At 41.6% G+C, this 18,476-nt stretch overlaps 1 protein-coding gene across 1 annotated transcript in view; it reads left to right on the forward strand.

Annotated features, from left to right (window-relative positions):
• Window positions 1-18,476, forward strand: part of ABCA12 (ATP binding cassette subfamily A member 12) — a 542,556-nt gene that overhangs the window by 372,801 nt on the left and 151,279 nt on the right. Inside the window, 8 exon segments of the mRNA XM_030210844.1 lie at window positions 1,155-1,367; window positions 1,369-1,485; window positions 4,538-4,607; window positions 8,626-8,667; window positions 8,670-8,759; window positions 9,471-9,626; window positions 13,745-13,931; window positions 15,722-15,940. Of these exon segments, the coding sequence (XP_030066704.1) occupies window positions 1,155-1,367; window positions 1,369-1,485; window positions 4,538-4,607; window positions 8,626-8,667; window positions 8,670-8,759; window positions 9,471-9,626; window positions 13,745-13,931; window positions 15,722-15,940 (1,094 nt within the window).

Raw genomic sequence — 18,476 nt, forward strand, 5'->3', positions numbered from 1 at the left:
TTCCTCTGGCTTCTGCCTGGAGCTTCCTTACCCTTGTGGGGGGGGGGGGTTGCTGTGTTAGTTCCCCTGTCCTGTGCTAGTCCCCGTGGGTGGGCGTGGCCCACTCTGGTTCTTTTGGTTCTCCCTCTGCCCTATCGCTGTGTTCCAGCGCGTGTCCTGGCATCTTGGGGCCCCGGGGGGCCCTCTGGGTTCTTTCACCCCTCCTGTGTGGTGTCTGGGTTCCTGTTCGGCCGTGAAGCCCATACAAGTGGCTCTATATGCTTGGGTTCCGGTTCGGCCGCGAGGCCCGCCTGTTTGCCTATTTCCCTTCTTCCTGAGGGACTGCGGGGAGGGGTAGCTTAGAGGTATTGTGTAGCTGGGGTGTGTGGTGGTGGGTCGGTCTCCCCTTGGCCTAGGTCGGCGCCCTGCTGGTCTCGGCCAGGGCCCAAGGGCTCACGACCAACCCAACAGATTACACATACACTCTCTCGGTCTCACAGAGAGTCAGTGTATCGCACACATACTCTCACACTCTGTCTCACACACACTCTCTCTCTCACACACTCTCTCGCTCACAGACACCCTCACACCCACACTCACTCTCTCTCTGTCACACACACACACACTCACACATTCACCCTCTCTCTCTTACACAGTCACTCTCACACATACTCTCTCAAACATACATACTCCAAGGAAAACCTCGCTAGCGCCCGTTTCATTTGTGTCAGAAAAGGGCCTTTTTAGTAGTATATATATATATGATAGTTGATAACACATGTGTCCATTACCTTCAAGGACTGTTCTTCAGAATATGAGAGAGTATTGCTTCCCCTTGCCCCTCCCTCCCCCACCAAACTATGTCCATGACTATATTGCTTCTACCTGAATATTCCCCACTGATACACCTGTCTTGTATATTGGTAATTTAGCCAGCCTCTATGGTTTAATGGAATCACCCCATGTTATGCCAAATCATGTCAAGTCAATAAGAAAGAGCATAAGTAGATAAAGGAATCTGTATTGCCCATTGAGTTCTTGACCTGTACATAATGAAAGTTACTTGTGCTGGTAAACTTATACCTTATAGAGCTATTAACGTGACTGTTTTTACTTCATATTTGTTGTTTTCCTTACTTGAAAATCATTGCAACTCCCTGTTCTTTCCTCCACAGTACATGAAGATTATGGGCGTCAAGTCCTGCAGCCATTTCTGTGCCTGGTTCATAGAGAGCAGCCTCTTTCTCTTAATTACCGTCATCATCCTTATTATCACACTGAAAGTGGGGAAAATTCTTCCACATAGCAATGGGTTCATCCTATTCCTTTACTTACTGGATTACAGTTTCTCCATTTTAGCCATGAGTTACCTCATCAGCTCCTTCTTCCAACAATACAAATATTGCGGCTCTAAGTGGCAGCCTTATATACATCATTTCCTTTTTCCCCTACATTGTGATGATCGCAAGTGAGCACTATTTGAGCTTTGCTGTAAAGACATTGCTGGTGAGTCTCTTGTTGTTAAATGTGCTCTAGTTCTCCTTTTCATTCAGCAAGGCTTCTGGAGGCTGATGATCAGGCTATTAGCGCCATACTAGCACCCCGCATTTGCTCCCTCCCCATGATCAAAGAATTCGAATGCATGTTAAACAGGGCATTAACTATTCCTCCCCAGTGCTCAGCGGGCAAGCATGGCAAACAAGGACACTGTTGGTGTGGGAAACCCTACGCCAGCTCAGAGCTGGCGAGAGGGTTTGTGGAGCATTGGGGAGGAATGCGGAGCCTTGTCCAGTATGCATTTGCATGCTTACAGGGCCCCCATAACCCCCTCCCCCCACCGGAAATGTTTCCCTGGTGCCCAGTGGTCTTTTCCCCCCCCCCCCCCCCCTTACCCCGACCCTTCCCTGACACAAGGGCAAAAGGGAGCTGGAGGTCTGGTGGACCTCTAGGCCCCCTAACTCCCAAAACCAAAAAACTGTCCCTTGTGATCCAGTGGGCAACCCTACCCCCACCTCCCACCCACCCTGGTGGTCTAGTGCCAGACAGCAGTTCTATTGCCCCCAAAACCAAACTACATTTTAGGTTTAAAAAAATATGTCAATGGTTCTCAAACCTGTCCTGGAGGCACCCCAGCCTGCCAGGTTTTCAGGATACCCACAATGAATATGATGAGAGAGATTTGCATGCAGCGGAGGCAGTGCATGCAAATCTTTCTCATGAATATTCATTATGGATATCCTGAAAACCTGACTGACTGGGGTGCCTCCAGGACCAGGTTTGGGAACCACTAGAATAGTCACTTTTCAAATATGGATACCAGCTGCCAGTATCCATACAATCCATCTTGAGTAGAGAGGTATGGTAGCCGTGTTAGTCCACTTTAAAGGTAATTCAATAGAAATAAAACAAAATAAAACATGGAAAAGAAAATAAGATGATACATTTTTATTGGACATAACTTAATACATTCTAGATTAGCTTTCGAAGGTTGCCTTCTTCGTCAGATCGGAAATAAGCAAATATTGGTAGATGACAGTATATATCAGTGAACATCAAAGCATTTGAGTGACAGTCTAACAGGGGTGGGGGTGGATAGGTGAGAGACAGGAAGAGTCGGTGGATGAGGGACATAAACCATAAAATTGTTACTGCTATCTCCATGCATATCTCCATGTCCCTCATCCACCCGACTCTTCCTGTCTCTCACCTATCCACCCACATCCTGTTAGACTGTCACTGAAATGCTTTGATGTTTCACTTATATATACTGTCATCTACCAACATTTGCTTATTTCCGATCTGACGAAGAAGGGCAACCTTCGAAAGCTAATCTAGAAATGTATTAAGTTATGTCCAATAAAAAGGTATCATCTTATTTTTTTTCCATGTTTTATTTTGTTTTATTTCTATTGATTACCATACAAATTCACTATCCATAGATTTTCAGCCTGTATATGGATAGTGACAAGATGAAAATCTGTCTTACTGGTCTCCCAATATCTGTGGAGGACTGGGGTAGAGTAATCACAGGACCATAAATTTTCAGTGTGGCTATGATATTCAGCCACTACATAGATGGCCTGCAGCTTATTAATTTTAAATTTAATTAAACTTGCAAAATAAAGAGCAGGCCAGCACTCTGAAGAACAAGGCAGTTTCTAACAAATCGCCTTGTTTTTCAGAGTGCTGGTCTGCTCTTTATTTTGCACATCTGGTGGGTTGCAGATCGCCTGCATTTTTTGGTTAAATATAAATAAACCTTCATTTAAATGAAAATGTATCACTACAAAGCATATGTTTGCAAGGTGACTTTACAAGTTTGCACTTTGCACAAAAGCATAGTACACATTGTCTATAATTTGGCACTTCATTTCTAAGCATTTCCCCTGGATTCTATATAGTTAGATGCCCAAATTTCTAACAAGCTTGCAAATCTGGGCATACAAATTATAGAATAGTTCCAGTTGTGTGCCTAACTTGTTAAATTAGGTGCCAGTTGGCATTGAGTACCAATTAACATCCTTAATTGCTATTAATTGTGCTAATTGGCACTAATTTGTAGTACTGTACTTAGGCATTATTCTGTAAACATAGGGCTAGATTCTATATATCATGCCTAAAAAATCTGCACCAAAATAAATACGCCTAAATTTTGGCATGGTTTATAGAACACGCCGAGCATCCTAAATTAGGCGCATACCAGGTATATTCTATAACAATGCGCATAGATTTTAGAACTGCCCATGATATGCCCATTCCACACCCCAGCTATGTGCATTAGAATCTACACACATCACTTTACAGAATATGCTTAGAGAGTTCTACACATGAATTCTAATTAATGCCGATTAGTGTCAATAATTTCTTGTTAATTTACAATTATCAGCACTGATTGGCTTGTTAACTAATTAAGTTGCATTAGCAAATCCAGAATATGACTGGATTTGCATGTGCAACTTAAGTCACGCTTTATAGAATCCGGAGGATAGCGCCTAAATGCTATAATGCATAACTACAAAGGATGCATGCCCATGGTGGGTCACGAACGTGTCTTGCAGTTGCACGCTTAAGTTACAAAATACTTTCACATACATGCAATTGGCAACTTTAGGTGCCAGCATTTACACCAGCCTTTGACACTGGCATAAGTGCTCATTGCTTAAAATTAGGCATGCACACGCTGACATAAACCCTGTTCTATAAAAACAATTGTGCATTTAATTGCTGTTACGGAATTGGTGCTTAGTGTCCATATTTGTGGCACCTAATTTTTGCTGCCCTTTGTAGAATTTTTCCAGATAGCACACTTTTGCAAAGTAACTGGCACTTTAGTACATGAGGCCTTAGCCTTGATCAGCACAAAGAAGCAAATTTATCATAATATCGCCCGAGTCCAAGTCATTTCCATTTTGCTGACAAATGTTTTCCTACTAAACCATTTGGATAGGTCCATTGATAAGTCCAAAACTAATTTTAACACAGAGTACATTTTTGATCAATTAGCTCCAAAGATTTTTTTACTTTATGCTTTAAACCTCCTCTTATTTGTTTTTCACAGGGTCTGTTTGCTCCCACATCATTCAGTTATGCCAGTCAGTACATTTCTCGTTATGAATCACAAGATGTTGGTAAGTTTGCTGCTTAAAATAACTGAGAAAGCTATTTCCAAGGTGATTTTTTTGTGTGTAAAATGATTTACCTGCATAAATCAAGTATCTGAAAATTGCCCACCATGCATGAAGGCAAAACTACAGACATAGGGAGCAATTCTATAACTGGGCACTTCCTTTTAGAAGCCCCGATGCTGCACAGCAAGACTCCATTTTGTAACAACATCTAGACATCCAAATTGCATTATAGAATACTAGAGGGGCATTTTAGAAAGAATGTCCAAATCAGAATTGGGATGCCCTGCTCATAACATCCAAATATCCACCTCACAGCAATTTTCAAACTCCTGATGGTCCAGCAGATTTCTATAATAAGATGTATTATGACTGATTGTGTGTATTTTATAACCTATGCATGTACACTGTGACACCACCCATGCTCCATCCAAATTCCTCCATCAAATACATCTACACTCAGCTTGCATACAAGTATACACCTACTTATCATAAACCCTTCTATAAAAGTCACCAAAAATTGTGCATGCAGTTATTGGCACTAATTAGATTTAATTGATATTTATATGTGTAAATTTAGGTGCAAGATCATAAATTTAGGGTTATGGACGGTTTGGGGCAGATCATGGGCATGGTTTTTCGTTGCACATGTAATATAGATAGGCTGGATTGTAAATTGTAAGGGGCTTCGACGTTAGCTTCAGAACTTTTAGTACAAGAACAGTGCTGAGCAGACTTCTATGGTCTGTGCCCAGAGAATGGCAAGGACAAATCAAACTCAGGTACACATATAAAGGGAAAGAGAAATGTGACTTGATATACCACCTTTATGTGGTATTTTGCAACTACATTCAAAGCAGTTCACATATATACAGGTACATATTTTGTACCTGGGGCAACGGAGGGTTAAGTGACTTGCCCACAGTCACAAGTGGCTGCAGTGAAAATTGAACCCAGCTCCCCAGGATCAAAGTCCACTGCACTAACCACTAGGCTACTCCTCCATACCATGTAAAATGAGTCTATCTTGTTGACCAGACTAGATGGACCATACAGGTCTTTATCTGCTGCCATTTACTATGTTACTATGTAAGGAGGCTCCATACCTAAATTTAAGCACTACTGAGATGATGCCAAAGTGGTGAGTCCATAAGAACATAAGCCTTGCTGTGAAAAGATCATAAACCAATGCAGGTCACAAGAACCTGGCAATATACCAAAAAAGAAAAACAGATTTTATGCTGTTTATCCTAGAAAAAAGCAGTGGATTTTCTCAAGTCCATATTAATAATGGTTTATGATCTTTTCACTTAGGAAATTATCCAAACAATTTTAAAACCCTGCTAAGCTAACTGCTTTCACAAAAATTGAAAACAATATTCGAGGTACAGTTACACCCTGGAGTAATGCAAACACATTATAATATTCTCAGTTTATTCTTTCCTAATAATTCCAAATATTCTATTTGCTTTCTTAACCACCACTACATACTGACAGAGGGTTTCAACATGTAATTAACAATGACACCTAGATCCTTTTCCTGGGCGGTGACTCCTAAGATAGAACCTTGCTTCAGTGACATTATCCAAATAATCAAATCAAGACTTGGATTATCATCAATATCTGTCCACGATAAAGCATACAAAGATATCCAAGTACTGTGTGCATGTACTATATTGTAATTAAATGAGAAAAAGCCTCAAATGCTAAGGAAAGCTCCTTTGTTAGTCACCCAACTTAAAGGAGCCACCTTTCATTCATCATAGGCTGAAAAACCTCTTAGATGTTACAATCTCAAACTTAAACCTGATTGGCATCTTAAGTTTGAGATTGTAACATCTAAGAGGTTTTTCAGCCTATGATGAATGAAAGGTGGCTCCTTTAAGTTGGGTGACTAACAAAGGAGCTTTCCTTAGCATTTGAGGCTTTTTCTCATTTAATTACAACATAGTACATGCACACAGTACTTGGATATCTTTGTATGCGTTATCCAAATAATGCCACTGAAAATCTGGGTATGGCTCCTGTGAGTGAGATTTATCCATGTAGGAGTGGCTCCTATCTGCATGACTCCCAATGAATATCAGGCCCTTAGTAAACTGGACCTTTAATTGCAGTCTTACAACCAATAAAATCTTTAGATTATCCTCGTACTCATTTGTTGAAAGGTATTACAGTCTACAAACGAATTCAGGTCATAACATTTCACACACACACCCCCACACACTCAACCCCCCCCCCCACACACACACACAACACACTAACCCACACACCAAAATGGATTGAATTAGCATATAAGAAAAAATAACTGAAATGCTGATGAAACTTAGCAAATGTTGACTTGATGGCAGAATTAATCAGCATTTCAGCAGTCTCTTCTTAAGTACCCCTGAAGAATGCATTATTGAATAGAAACTTTGGTGTGTATGACATAAGTCAGGGGATGTGTATGACATAAGTCAGGGGATGTGAACAACTTCATATAGAAGTGCTGAAAGGGGAGCGCCTTGAAACAGCTATTGGTGAAACACGTGTCGGCACAGCTTCCCCTTTTCTGAAAGAACTATTTAGCTAAGTGATACTTATGATTAAGACATTTAAGTTTGAAATACAAAATATAAAAATTTTTTGTTAAGGTTCTTGAAAAAAGTTTATAAATACAAAAAATGACTTTGATGAAGATAAAATCCCTTCTGAAAAACCTTATGGTATCTGCATCACTGAGGTGTCATACCTTGAAACTAAGGGGGTCCTTTTACTAAAGTGCACCAAAACATGGCCTGCGCTGGTATAGACGCGTATATTGGATGCCCGCCAGTCCATTTTTCAGTGCACCTGCAATAAAGACCTTTTTTTTTGGCTGAAAATGAACGTGGGGCAAAATAAAAACTGATGTGTGTCCATTTTGGGCCTGAGAATTACCACCACCCATTGACCTGGCAGTAAAGTCTCACGCGTTAACCGGGTGGTAGTGGTCTACACGCGTACAATGACGATTACTGCCTGGTTAGCACCACATGCCGGAAATTTTCCAGCCCACCTAGTGGACACAGGTAAAAAATGAAATTATCACCCAGGCCTCGCGGTAGCCAGACGGTTGTTCAAAACTGACATGCATAGGACGCGCGTACGCGCCTATGCGGCTTAGTAAAAGGGCCCCCTTAGTGTTTTATTAATGGATGGGCTAAATGGAATCTTTGTTTGAAGGTCTGTGGTTAATGATTCCTGCTCTTGGATTAAATATAATATTTGTGCCAGTTTTTGAAATTGCTATATGAGTCACATTTAAGACACTTGTCATCAATAAAACAAATGACTTTGCCTAACCCACTTGTGAAACAGTCTCTATGTTTTATGGAAATGTGTTATCTGCTTTACTTAAGTAGTTTTCAAGAACTATGTTATCATTCAAAATATACAGCTTGCTCAGAGCAATAGGATGACAGCATCACATAGGCCCGAGCAGGTGCAGTAAGTCAGGAGGTATCAGGGAATTACTTAATCAAATGACTTTCTCTCATGCATGGAAGTAATGAATTATTTTATCAGCTTTTCACTAGCACTTCTCTATACCTATCTACATAGATGGATCTATTTACTTTTATAACACCCAAACCAATCCCAAAACAATGAAAGAGAAAACATAGCCAGTTATTTGTCATCTACTGTTTATACAAGGGATTTGGTGATCTGATTTTGTGAGATTTGTAAATTGCCTTCCCCAGAGCCTCTGCCCTCACAGGGAACACAGCTGTTTGATTATTATTGTGGGTAATTGTTTTATTTTCATAATGCTAGCTGTCCCATATTCACAGGCAATCTGTATGGTTTGAGCTATAAAGGATCACTTAACCCCACAAAAAGATTTATTGATGATGTTCCGCCTATTCAGCCCTAAGCATACTTTTTAAGCCGCTGGTATATGTTTGAAATTTGTTGCTTAGCTGTTATTTGATCTATCAGCCCTGGGTTTTGTTTCTATTAATAACAGGAGGCAGCCTAACATTGTCATTCCCTACAGGAATTCAGTGGCACAATATCTATCTATCACCTGTTGTTCAAGACAAACCTCATTTGGGTGGTTCTGCTGGCTTCTTGTGATTGATTCGTTCATTTATTTCATTATTGGATGGTACGTCAATATGGTTTTCCCAGGTAAGAATGCTGAATTTCCTTACAGAGATGATCCACAGCGGTTGCAGTGACTGATCTGTAGATAATAACACTCCATATGGTGCACATAAAAGCTTCTGATAGATCTTTCTACTAAAAAAATAAATAAAATAAGTGAAACAGATATGACATTCATATATTCAGTTCTTTCTCTTACTTCCAGCTTTTCACTGAGCAATAGTTATGATTAACCAGAGAAAAAAGGTGTTGTGTAGTTGTTTGCTGGTTGGCGTTATGCTACAGCTATAGCTGCTTGTTTGCTAGATAGTTTGAAAGGGAAGCATTAGGTGGAAGTAGGAGAAGGGGCTGGATCTCAACAACCAGTCTATAGCAGGCATTATTTTTCTTTTATTTCCAAACACAAAGTTGCATGGCCAGCCTTGTAAATCAGCTGGAAATCTGCCTCCGCAATGCAGATCGTTAATGCTAAATGCGGCATTAAATTCAATGGCAAAACTGGCAAGTATCCAGAAATCGACGCATACCAAAAAGATCAGTCAGGACATAGTGAAAGCGAGAAAGGAGAAGAGATGTCTTCCCATTCTACAGCACTTGTCCAATCAGTTGTTTAAGATTACTGGTTTTAAACATATGTTGAGATTTGGTGAAGGACTGCTGTTGAAATTTTAAATGAAACAATGATTGCTTGCTTGTTTCTAATCTATGTATTTATCTATCTATCTATTTTGCAAGGAAAATATGGCTTAGGTGTGCGATGGTACTTCCCAGTCCTTCCATCATTCTGGAGAGAGTATTGTGGTTGCGTAACTTCAAGTCTACAAGTAGAAAGTGGTCTATTTTTCACCAATATCATGGCTCAAAATGAATATGCATCCTCCCATAAAAAGGGTAGAGTGTCTGCTTTACTATTCATTATCTGTTTTTAAATATGTTGTTTTTGTCAGGTATAATCTAAACTTATTAGAGCTGCAGTCCTCACATGTTACAAGCCAGTTGTTTTCTCAGGATATCCACAATGAATATGCTTGAGATAAATATGGATTTGGGGGAATCTTGGTATGGGAGGAGAAGAAAAAATGCCCCTTCAAATGCTGTGGGTATAGGTATGGCCTACTGAATAAGGAAGTAGCAGAAGTGATACTATGACCAACAGGCAGGACTGAAATTGCCAACTTTTCCACGGACCATAACTAGACACATAAGCATATGGAGGTGGAGGATGAGGGGTGGAAGGGTGTTATCTTCTGAGGGTAAGGATAGGGGGAGTTAGAGACCACGATTTTCTCTCATCCCAACAGTTTCTCTCCATAGTAACAGACTGGCTGATATTTAAAAACATTTAACCGGCCAGGAATGGCACCAGTGATATTCAGCAGGAGATAGCTGGCTATCTCCCATTGAATATCACCAGTTAGCACTTAGCAGATAGCCGATAAAGCCACCAAAATAGCAGGGCTATTTTTGGCCAGTTTCAACTTAACTGGCCGGTGCTGAATACCGACTTGGCCAGATAGGTTGACACCGGCTAAAATATCCAGGCCCAGCGCCAACTGTGGAAAGCAGTCTGGCTACCTCCCGTGGTCTGAATATCAGTCCAATAGTAAATGATGGCAAATAAATACCTGAACAGTCCATACAAGCTTCCCAACAAGGCAGCCAGATCCGCACCCTCTGCTCCGTGCAGGTTACATTCCTTCAGGATTGCATACTGGTATTACAAGCAGGGCAGCTGGCAATTTGTCACCATGCCAATCACGTACAGGCAGTTATACACAATGCAATTACATGATTAAAACAACAATGGGTCAATTTATTAAAACATGCTAAAAAATGGACAGTGCGTTTTAATGCGGACATTCCCACATGCTAAGCCCATATTTCAGGCACCAGTATTTTAAGGATTTTCTTTTCTTTTGTTTGTTTTTGCAGATCCTGTGGTAATTTTTCAATTAGCATGCAGGATTGCAACAAATTAACATGGGAGCACCTACCGTTTCCTATTTAGGAGGTGCTAAGTATTCTTGCGTTAACCCTGTGCTATCCAGTTAGCACACACTAATGTGAATACTCTAGCAGGAAAATGCTTCCATGCCCTTTCCCCACCCATGACACACCTTGGGGTTAAATAATGCATGATTAGCACATGCTGACAGGCAAATTATCACAAAACGCTCTGACATGTTTTGTGGTGATCCTTTTTGCCCGTGTTAAGCAAGTGTTAGCACTTAACAGAGTTTAGTCAAAGGGACCCAATATTACTAACAACATTTTATCCTTTAATTTCAAATGTAAGATGTCTTTCTCTTCCCCACTGAGATACACAGCACCCACACTCATGACTTATTCTTATTAAAAAAAAAATGTATATGCTGTATGAAAGCTACTGGTGTACATTCAAATATTGTAGGTATTTTTCTGTCCCTGGAAGGAGGCAATGAGAGGTTAAGGGTCCTTTTACAAAAGCGCACTGAAAAATGGCTTGCGGTAGTGCAGGCACGGGTTTTGGGCGTGCACCGATCCATTTTTTAGTGCGCCTGTAAAAAGGCCTCTTTTTTTTTTTTTTTTTTTCAAAAAAATGGACATGCGGCAAAATGAAAATTGTCACGCGTACATTTTGGGTCCGAGACCTTACAGCCAGCCGTTGACCTAGCAGTAAGGTCTCACACGGTAACCGGGTGGTAATGATGTACGCGCATCAGAAAATAAAAAATATTTATCAGACAGGCACTAAAATTGAAATTACTGCAAGGGCCACATTGTAACTGGGCAGTAACTCCAATTTGGTGCATGTTGGGCACGCGTAGGCACCTATGCAGCCTAGGAAAAGGGTCCCTAAGTGACTTGTCCAAAATCACTAGTTGCTGTTGTGGGATTTTAACTGGGCTCCCCTGATTCTCAGCCCTCTGCTCTAACCTTTAGGCTGTTCCTCATTTGTAGGATATGAATGTGATAAGCATATTTGATCCTTATCTGTATTTGCCATTTTTGGGACTGACTCTGTTTTAGAAAACAGTGGGGCCCTTTTACTAAGCCGCGTTGGTGCCTACTCGCGCACAACAATGCGTAAATTTGGAGTTGCTGCCCGGCTACCACATGGCCCAGGCGGTAATTTCATTTTTTACGCGTATCGGTTACGCGCGTCTGAAAATATATTTTATTTTCCAGTGCGTGGTGAAAACCAGGCGGTAATTGGCATTGTACGTTTGCTGACAATTACCGCCCCGTTAACGCATGAGACCTTACTGCTAAGTGAATGGGTGGTGGTAAGGTCTCAGACCCAAAATGGGCGCGCATCAATTTTGATTTTGCCGCACATCCATTTTCAGCAAAAAAAGGCTTTTTTTTACAGGCACTGAAAAATGGATCTGCACGCGTCCAAAACACATGCCTACACTAGCACAGGCCACTTTTCAGCGCACCTTAGAAAAAGGATCCCAGTATTATTTCAACTTCTCGCACAGTTTTGCCCGGTAGTTTAGCAGATTAGTGACTTCCATAGTAAATTGGGCGAAAGGGAAAACTGTGAATGTTGCCATAGTTTAGCTGTACCCCTAAATGGTGTTTATTAAGTGTTTCTCATTTATACAGGAACTTTGACTTGCATATTTTTATTCATTTAGGGATCCTTTTACTAAGCAGTTGTAAGCCCAAAGTGGCATTCCGCTCGCTATACAGGAAGTACTACCATGCTACCGCAGCAGCCTGGCGATACTTCTGACCCCTAGCGTGCCATCATTTCCGGCACTACAAACAAATATTTATTTTTGTAGTGCCGAACTGTACCCGGCAGTAATCGGGCAATGCCGTGCGCTGCCCAGTTACCGCCACCTGAATGGGTGATGGTAAGGGCTCCTCCCCAAAATGGCCGCGCAGCAAGTACTTTACTTGCTGCCTGGCCATTTCCTGTCAGAAAGCGAGAGTTCCTTTTTACCTGCAGGGGTAAAAGGGGGCTTTAGTGTGTGTGTAAAACACACACCAACGCCAACGCTGGCCCCCTTTTACCGCAGCTTGGTAAAAGAGGCCCTTAGCATGATACCTGTGCTTGAAGGTTTTCTTAGACTCAAATTTAAGTGTGTCAAGGCCATTTAAGTATAAACTATTATTAATAGCTCAATTGAGTTTGCAATATCCAAGGAAAAATGTGCCTGAAAGAAAAGAAGAACATGTAGCACCGGATGTCACAGAACGATGTCCTCTTGACTTGATAACTTCCATGGTTTGCACAAGGAACTTTTCCCCTCTAGTTGGTTTGGAAGTAGCTACATGTCACTAACAAAAGTCTTTGATGGCCTATTTGAAATTAGCTAGTGTTTCCAGTTTCTAGTAGGTTGTGTCCATATCACTATAGAATAACCCCATCCCATCGGACAGTAATTGGCAATAATTCTGTCATCTGTTGAATACACGGGCAGCATCTAGTAAAGGGTATCGTAGAAATGCCCAAATAAATATAGAGGTACACATAGATGTTGCAACAATAGCAAGATATATGCCCTTTAAGTGACAAAAACATTTATGGGTCAATTTTCAAAAGGACTTCTACATTTAGTAGTCATTGCTAACTTTTAAGTTCCATTGCTAACTTTTAAGTTCCTTCTATACATGTGGAGGGGCATAATCGAACGGGATGCCCAAGTTTTCCTGAGGGTGTCTTCTATACATATAGTGGTGCTGAATATATATGTATTTTGTAAAAGTTGTGGCCAGTGTTTAAAAAATCCCGATCACCACTGCTGCTGAAATTTGATCCATTAGGTTTCAAAGGGTTCATTTGTCAGGTCTGAGGGCTCAGTCCATAGAATATATTTTCGACTCTCCGTGGAATTATTACAGTATATCAATTTATCACAAATGATGTCTGTTCCCTACTTTGCATGTGTCAGCAAGAAACACTGATTCATGTGAGCCTGAAAATCCTTTGGAAATGAAAGGATATAAATTTGATTAAAATATAGCATGGTATGATGGTGATTCTGAATAATTTTTCCTTACATAATTCTTTTTAGATTCTGAAGATGGTCTTTCTTCTAACCTTGAACCAGAACCCAGTACACTCATTGCTGGAGTTTCTCTGCATCAGCTGACCAAGAACTATCAATCCAAAGCAGCAGTTCAGAATCTGAATCTGAACTTCTATGAAGGACAGATAACAGCACTTCTGGGGCACAATGGTGCTGGAAAAACAACTACGATGTATGTACTGCATAGTGCAAGTTTGCTAAGGGGAAAATTCTATTAGTGGGTACCTCCATTTAGATGCCTTGATGCTGCAGGATGAGATCCTATTCAATAATGGCATAGTCCTGGTATAACAGGATGCATAAGTGTGGCAAGGACAGGACAACTTACAGTATTGTGCAAGTTGCATGCATAAGTGGAGGACACCCATGCTCTGCTCAGGTGTACACTTTCCTTGCATTTACATGTTATGCAAGTTAGGCATGCCATTGCAGATTAATTCTTAGACACACCCTACTAGCACTTTCGTGGGATAAGTGTGAACAAAGGTGCGAAAGTGCTAGTATTCTGTACATTTATATATGCAAGGGGTGTGTAAATGTGAGTGCTCAGTTATAGAATTGTCCTTCACATATATAACTATTCTACAGTCTATTGGATTTCTCATCATGTTTGATATGCCTTACTACTTAACTCAATAGTCCCCTTTATAGAGATGAACCCTCTTTAAAAGACTATCAGGGGCATTTTCAAAAGAGAAGGGCGCCCATCTTCCGAGAGATGGGCGTCCATCTCTCAGGGTCGCCCAAATCGGCATAATCGAAAGCTGATTTTGGGCGCCTTCAACTGCAGCCCGTTGCGGGGACGACCAAAGTTCATGGGGGCGTGTCAGAGGCATAGCGAAGGCGGGACTGGGGCGTGCTTAAGAGATGGGCGTCCTCGGCCGATAATGGAAAAAAGAAGGGCGTCCCTGACAAGCATTTGGTTGACTTTACTTGGTCCATTTTTTTTTCACGACCAAGCCTTAAAAAGGTGCCCAAACTGACCAGATGACCACTGGAGAGAATCGGAGATGACCTCCCCTTACTCCCCCAGTGGTCACCAACCCCCTCCCACCCAAAAAATAAAATAAAAATTTTTTTTTTCCAGCCTCTATGCCAGAATCAAATGTCATACTCAGCTCCCTGACAGCAGTATGCAGGTCCCTGGAGCAGTTTTAGTGGGTGCAGTGCACTTCAGGCAGGCGGACCCAGGCCCATCCCCCCCTACCTGTTACATATGTGGTGGTAAATGTGAGCCCTTCAAAACCCACTGTACCCACATGTAGGTGCCCCCTTCACACCTTAGAGCTACAACTGTAGTGGTGTACAGTTGTGGGGAGTGGGATTGGGGGGGGTGGGTTGGGGGCTCAGCACCCAAGGTAAGGGAGCTAGGCACCTGGAAGCAATTTGTGAAGTCCACTGCAGTGCCCACTAGGGTGCTCAGTTGGTGTCCTGGCCGGTAAGGGGGACCAGTGCACTACGAATGCTGGCTCTTCCCATGACCAAATGCCTTGGATTTGGTCGTTTTTGAGATGGGCGTCCTCAGTTTCCATTATGGCCGAAAACTGGGGACGACCATCTCTAAGGTCGAGCATCTCAACATTTAGGTCGACCATCTCTAAGGTCGACCTAAATGTTGAGATTTGGGCTTCCCCGACCATATTATCGAAATGAAAGATGGACGCCCATCTTGTTTTGATAATACGAGTTTCCCCGCCCCTTCGCCGGGACGTCCTTAGAGATGGTTATCCCTGTTCGAAAATGCCCCTCCACATGCTTATAGATTGTCTCCGATATGTATCTTTTTTTTTCCCTGTAAGGATTCTTCTACAAGAGTAAAAATTGCTATATAATATTTATCTTTGTAATAAAAAACCTGAAGAAGATGAGGAAGAGATTATTAGCCAATTATTGATGGTGCTTTACTTTGTCCATAACATAGGCCATGAATCGAAGTAAATTATTTTCTCTTTCATCCTACAGATCCATGCTAACTGGGATGTTCAGTGCCTCTTCGGGCACCATCCTTGTTTATGGAAAGGACATAAGGACACATTTGAAACAAATCAGAAAGAGTATGGGTGTCTGCTTGCAGTATGATGTGTTGTTTGACCACCTCACCACTAAAGAGCACCTGCTGATGTATGCCACTATAAAGGCACCACAGTGGACCAAGCAGGAGTTGTATGATGAAGTACTGAGGTACTGAACTGTGTAAGACAGTGATGGAATGAGGATTACACATCAGCAGCCATTGAAACAATTTAACCGGGAAAAGAGAATTGTTTTCCCGGTTAAATTGTTTTCTTAGAATTGCTGTTAAAACTCCTTGCCCTGCAGCACAGCGGCTAGTTCTTAATGCCAGTTAAGATATCTAGGTTCACTTAATCATGCTTTTCTTCTACTACAGGGGTTCACTTATTTGTTTTCCTCTAGACCAGAGGTTGTCAACCCAGTACTTGGGACACACCCAACCAGCCAGGTTTTGATGATATCCACAATGAATATGCATGCTATAGATTTGCACATACTATCTCCATTATATGTAAAACTATCTCATGCATATTTATTGTGGGCATCCTGAAAACCTAACTGGCTAGGTGTGTCCCGAGGACTGGGTTGAGAACCCTTCTCTAGTTACCAAAGATGGTGACCCAGCCCATTAGTATACAGCGCACTTTTGGTATGCAATATGATTTTATATTACTGCAACATTCTTACCATAAGAGCTTAAGACCTAAAAACCTGATTTACTAAACTTTCATATGTAAAATGCTGATTCACATGCATAAATGGACTCTTATAAAATGAGGTCATGCCTAAAATTCTGTGCATTGCAAGCTGGCATGCCCTTCCATAGTAGGCATGCTTAGGGGTGAAGTTTGGACAAAGCATGGATAGAGTCGCAAAGTTGTAATTTATATGCCCAATTAACCTAGAAACTTTGTTATAAAATCCCTACTCCCCCCCCCCTCAAATGGTACCAACTTTTGTTTATTGGTTATAAATGTGGCACCATAGATGGTTACCTGCACCCACAAGGCTGCCATGAGATGAACGAAAAGTGGAGAGGGGCATTTGACACTGCAGTGTTACCTTTCTCTGCCTGCACCTGACATATCAAACATTGCCCACCCCCCACAGATATTCCATTTTATGCTGCTGCAGGTAATGGGCCTGTTTCCTCAAATCCTCAGTCTATATGGAGACAAGGGGTGGGAAGGGAGAAGGAGAGGAAGGTTGGATGGCAGGTGCATGAAAGATGTTTCACAATGCTACCTTGCTAATCAACAGTGTTCTTATTTCCAGGTTAGGAAATATGTGGCAATGGCAATCTTACACTCTGAAATTAACATGCTGCAGTCCTGATGGATTAGTGCATATGCCTGGCACATAGTACTACAGAGGGGAGTGGTAGCTTAGTGATCAGAACAGTAGTCTTGACATTCATGGGTGGTTGGTTTAAGTCCCACCCCTGCCTGCCTATGTGTCATCTTGAACTATTTACTTCACCATTCATTGCCATAGCTACAAAATTAGCATGCAAACAGTGCTTTCTTGTACCGGGGTCACAGTTGATATATATAATCAGGAGCTTATACTTATACGCAGTTAGCACGTGAGAGCAGGATGTCTAGTTTACAGCACTGCATGCATCTAGTAGCACTATAGAAATAAGTAGTAGTAGTAGCAGGCGTTTGACAAAGTACCTCCTGAAAGACTCCAGAGGAAATTGAAGAGTCATGGGATAGGAGGTAGTGTCCTATTGTGGATTAAAAACTGGTTAAAAGAAAACAGAGAGTAGGGCTAAATGGTCAGTATTCTCAGTTGGAGATGGGTAGATAATGGGATTCCCCAGGGGTCTATGCTGGGACCGCTGCATTTTAACATATTTATAAATGATCTAGAGATGGGAGTAACTAGTGAGGTAATTAAATTTGCTGACAACACAAAGGACCTTACGAGATTCATGCACTTATCGATCGGTGTGGAATTTCTGCACTGATATTCCACACAAATGTTTTCATGCACAAATCGGCAATGATGTCAGTGTGTAATGAGTGATGATGTCATCTGAGCAGGGACAGTAAGAAAAATGGCATCGACCAGAAGGTAGTCAAATTTCTCAGAGGCTGACATCCTACTGTTGGCTAGGTTAATTCTTCGAAAGCCAACAACAACAACAACAACAATCATTTCTAAAGCGCTACTAGGGTTACGCAGCGCTGTACAATTCAAACATAGAAGGACAGTCCCTGCTCAAAGAGCTTACAATCTAAAAGACAAGAGAACAAACTAAAGACAAGTGAACAATCTAGAGGACGAGTGAACAGTTAATCTGATAGGGTGGATAGATTGGGGTATTTTATATTTCTCGAGCGGTTAGGCGCCGAAGGCAGCATTGAAGAGGTGAGTTTTAAGCAGAGATTTGAAGATGGGTAGGGAGGGGGCATGGCGTATGGGTAAAGGAAGATTATTCCAGCCAACAAGGACCTTTATCATCCCTGGACACAGGAAGATGTCATATTTACAGTATAAGAGGTTCTGGCAGAGACTGGCCACCTCCTATAATATGGAGGCATCCTTGCCTAAGTACACAAGTACATAAGTATTACCATACTGGGAAAGACCAAAGCTCCATCAAGCTCAGCATCCTGTTTCCAACAGTGGCCAATCCAGGTCACAAATACCTGGCAAGAGAATGTAGTAAAGGCGGTTAGTTTAGCGGGGTTTAAAC

This window comes from Microcaecilia unicolor, chromosome 7 (assembly GCF_901765095.1).
Source record: "Microcaecilia unicolor chromosome 7, aMicUni1.1, whole genome shotgun sequence".
Classification (NCBI taxonomy): domain Eukaryota; kingdom Metazoa; phylum Chordata; class Amphibia; order Gymnophiona; family Siphonopidae; genus Microcaecilia; species Microcaecilia unicolor.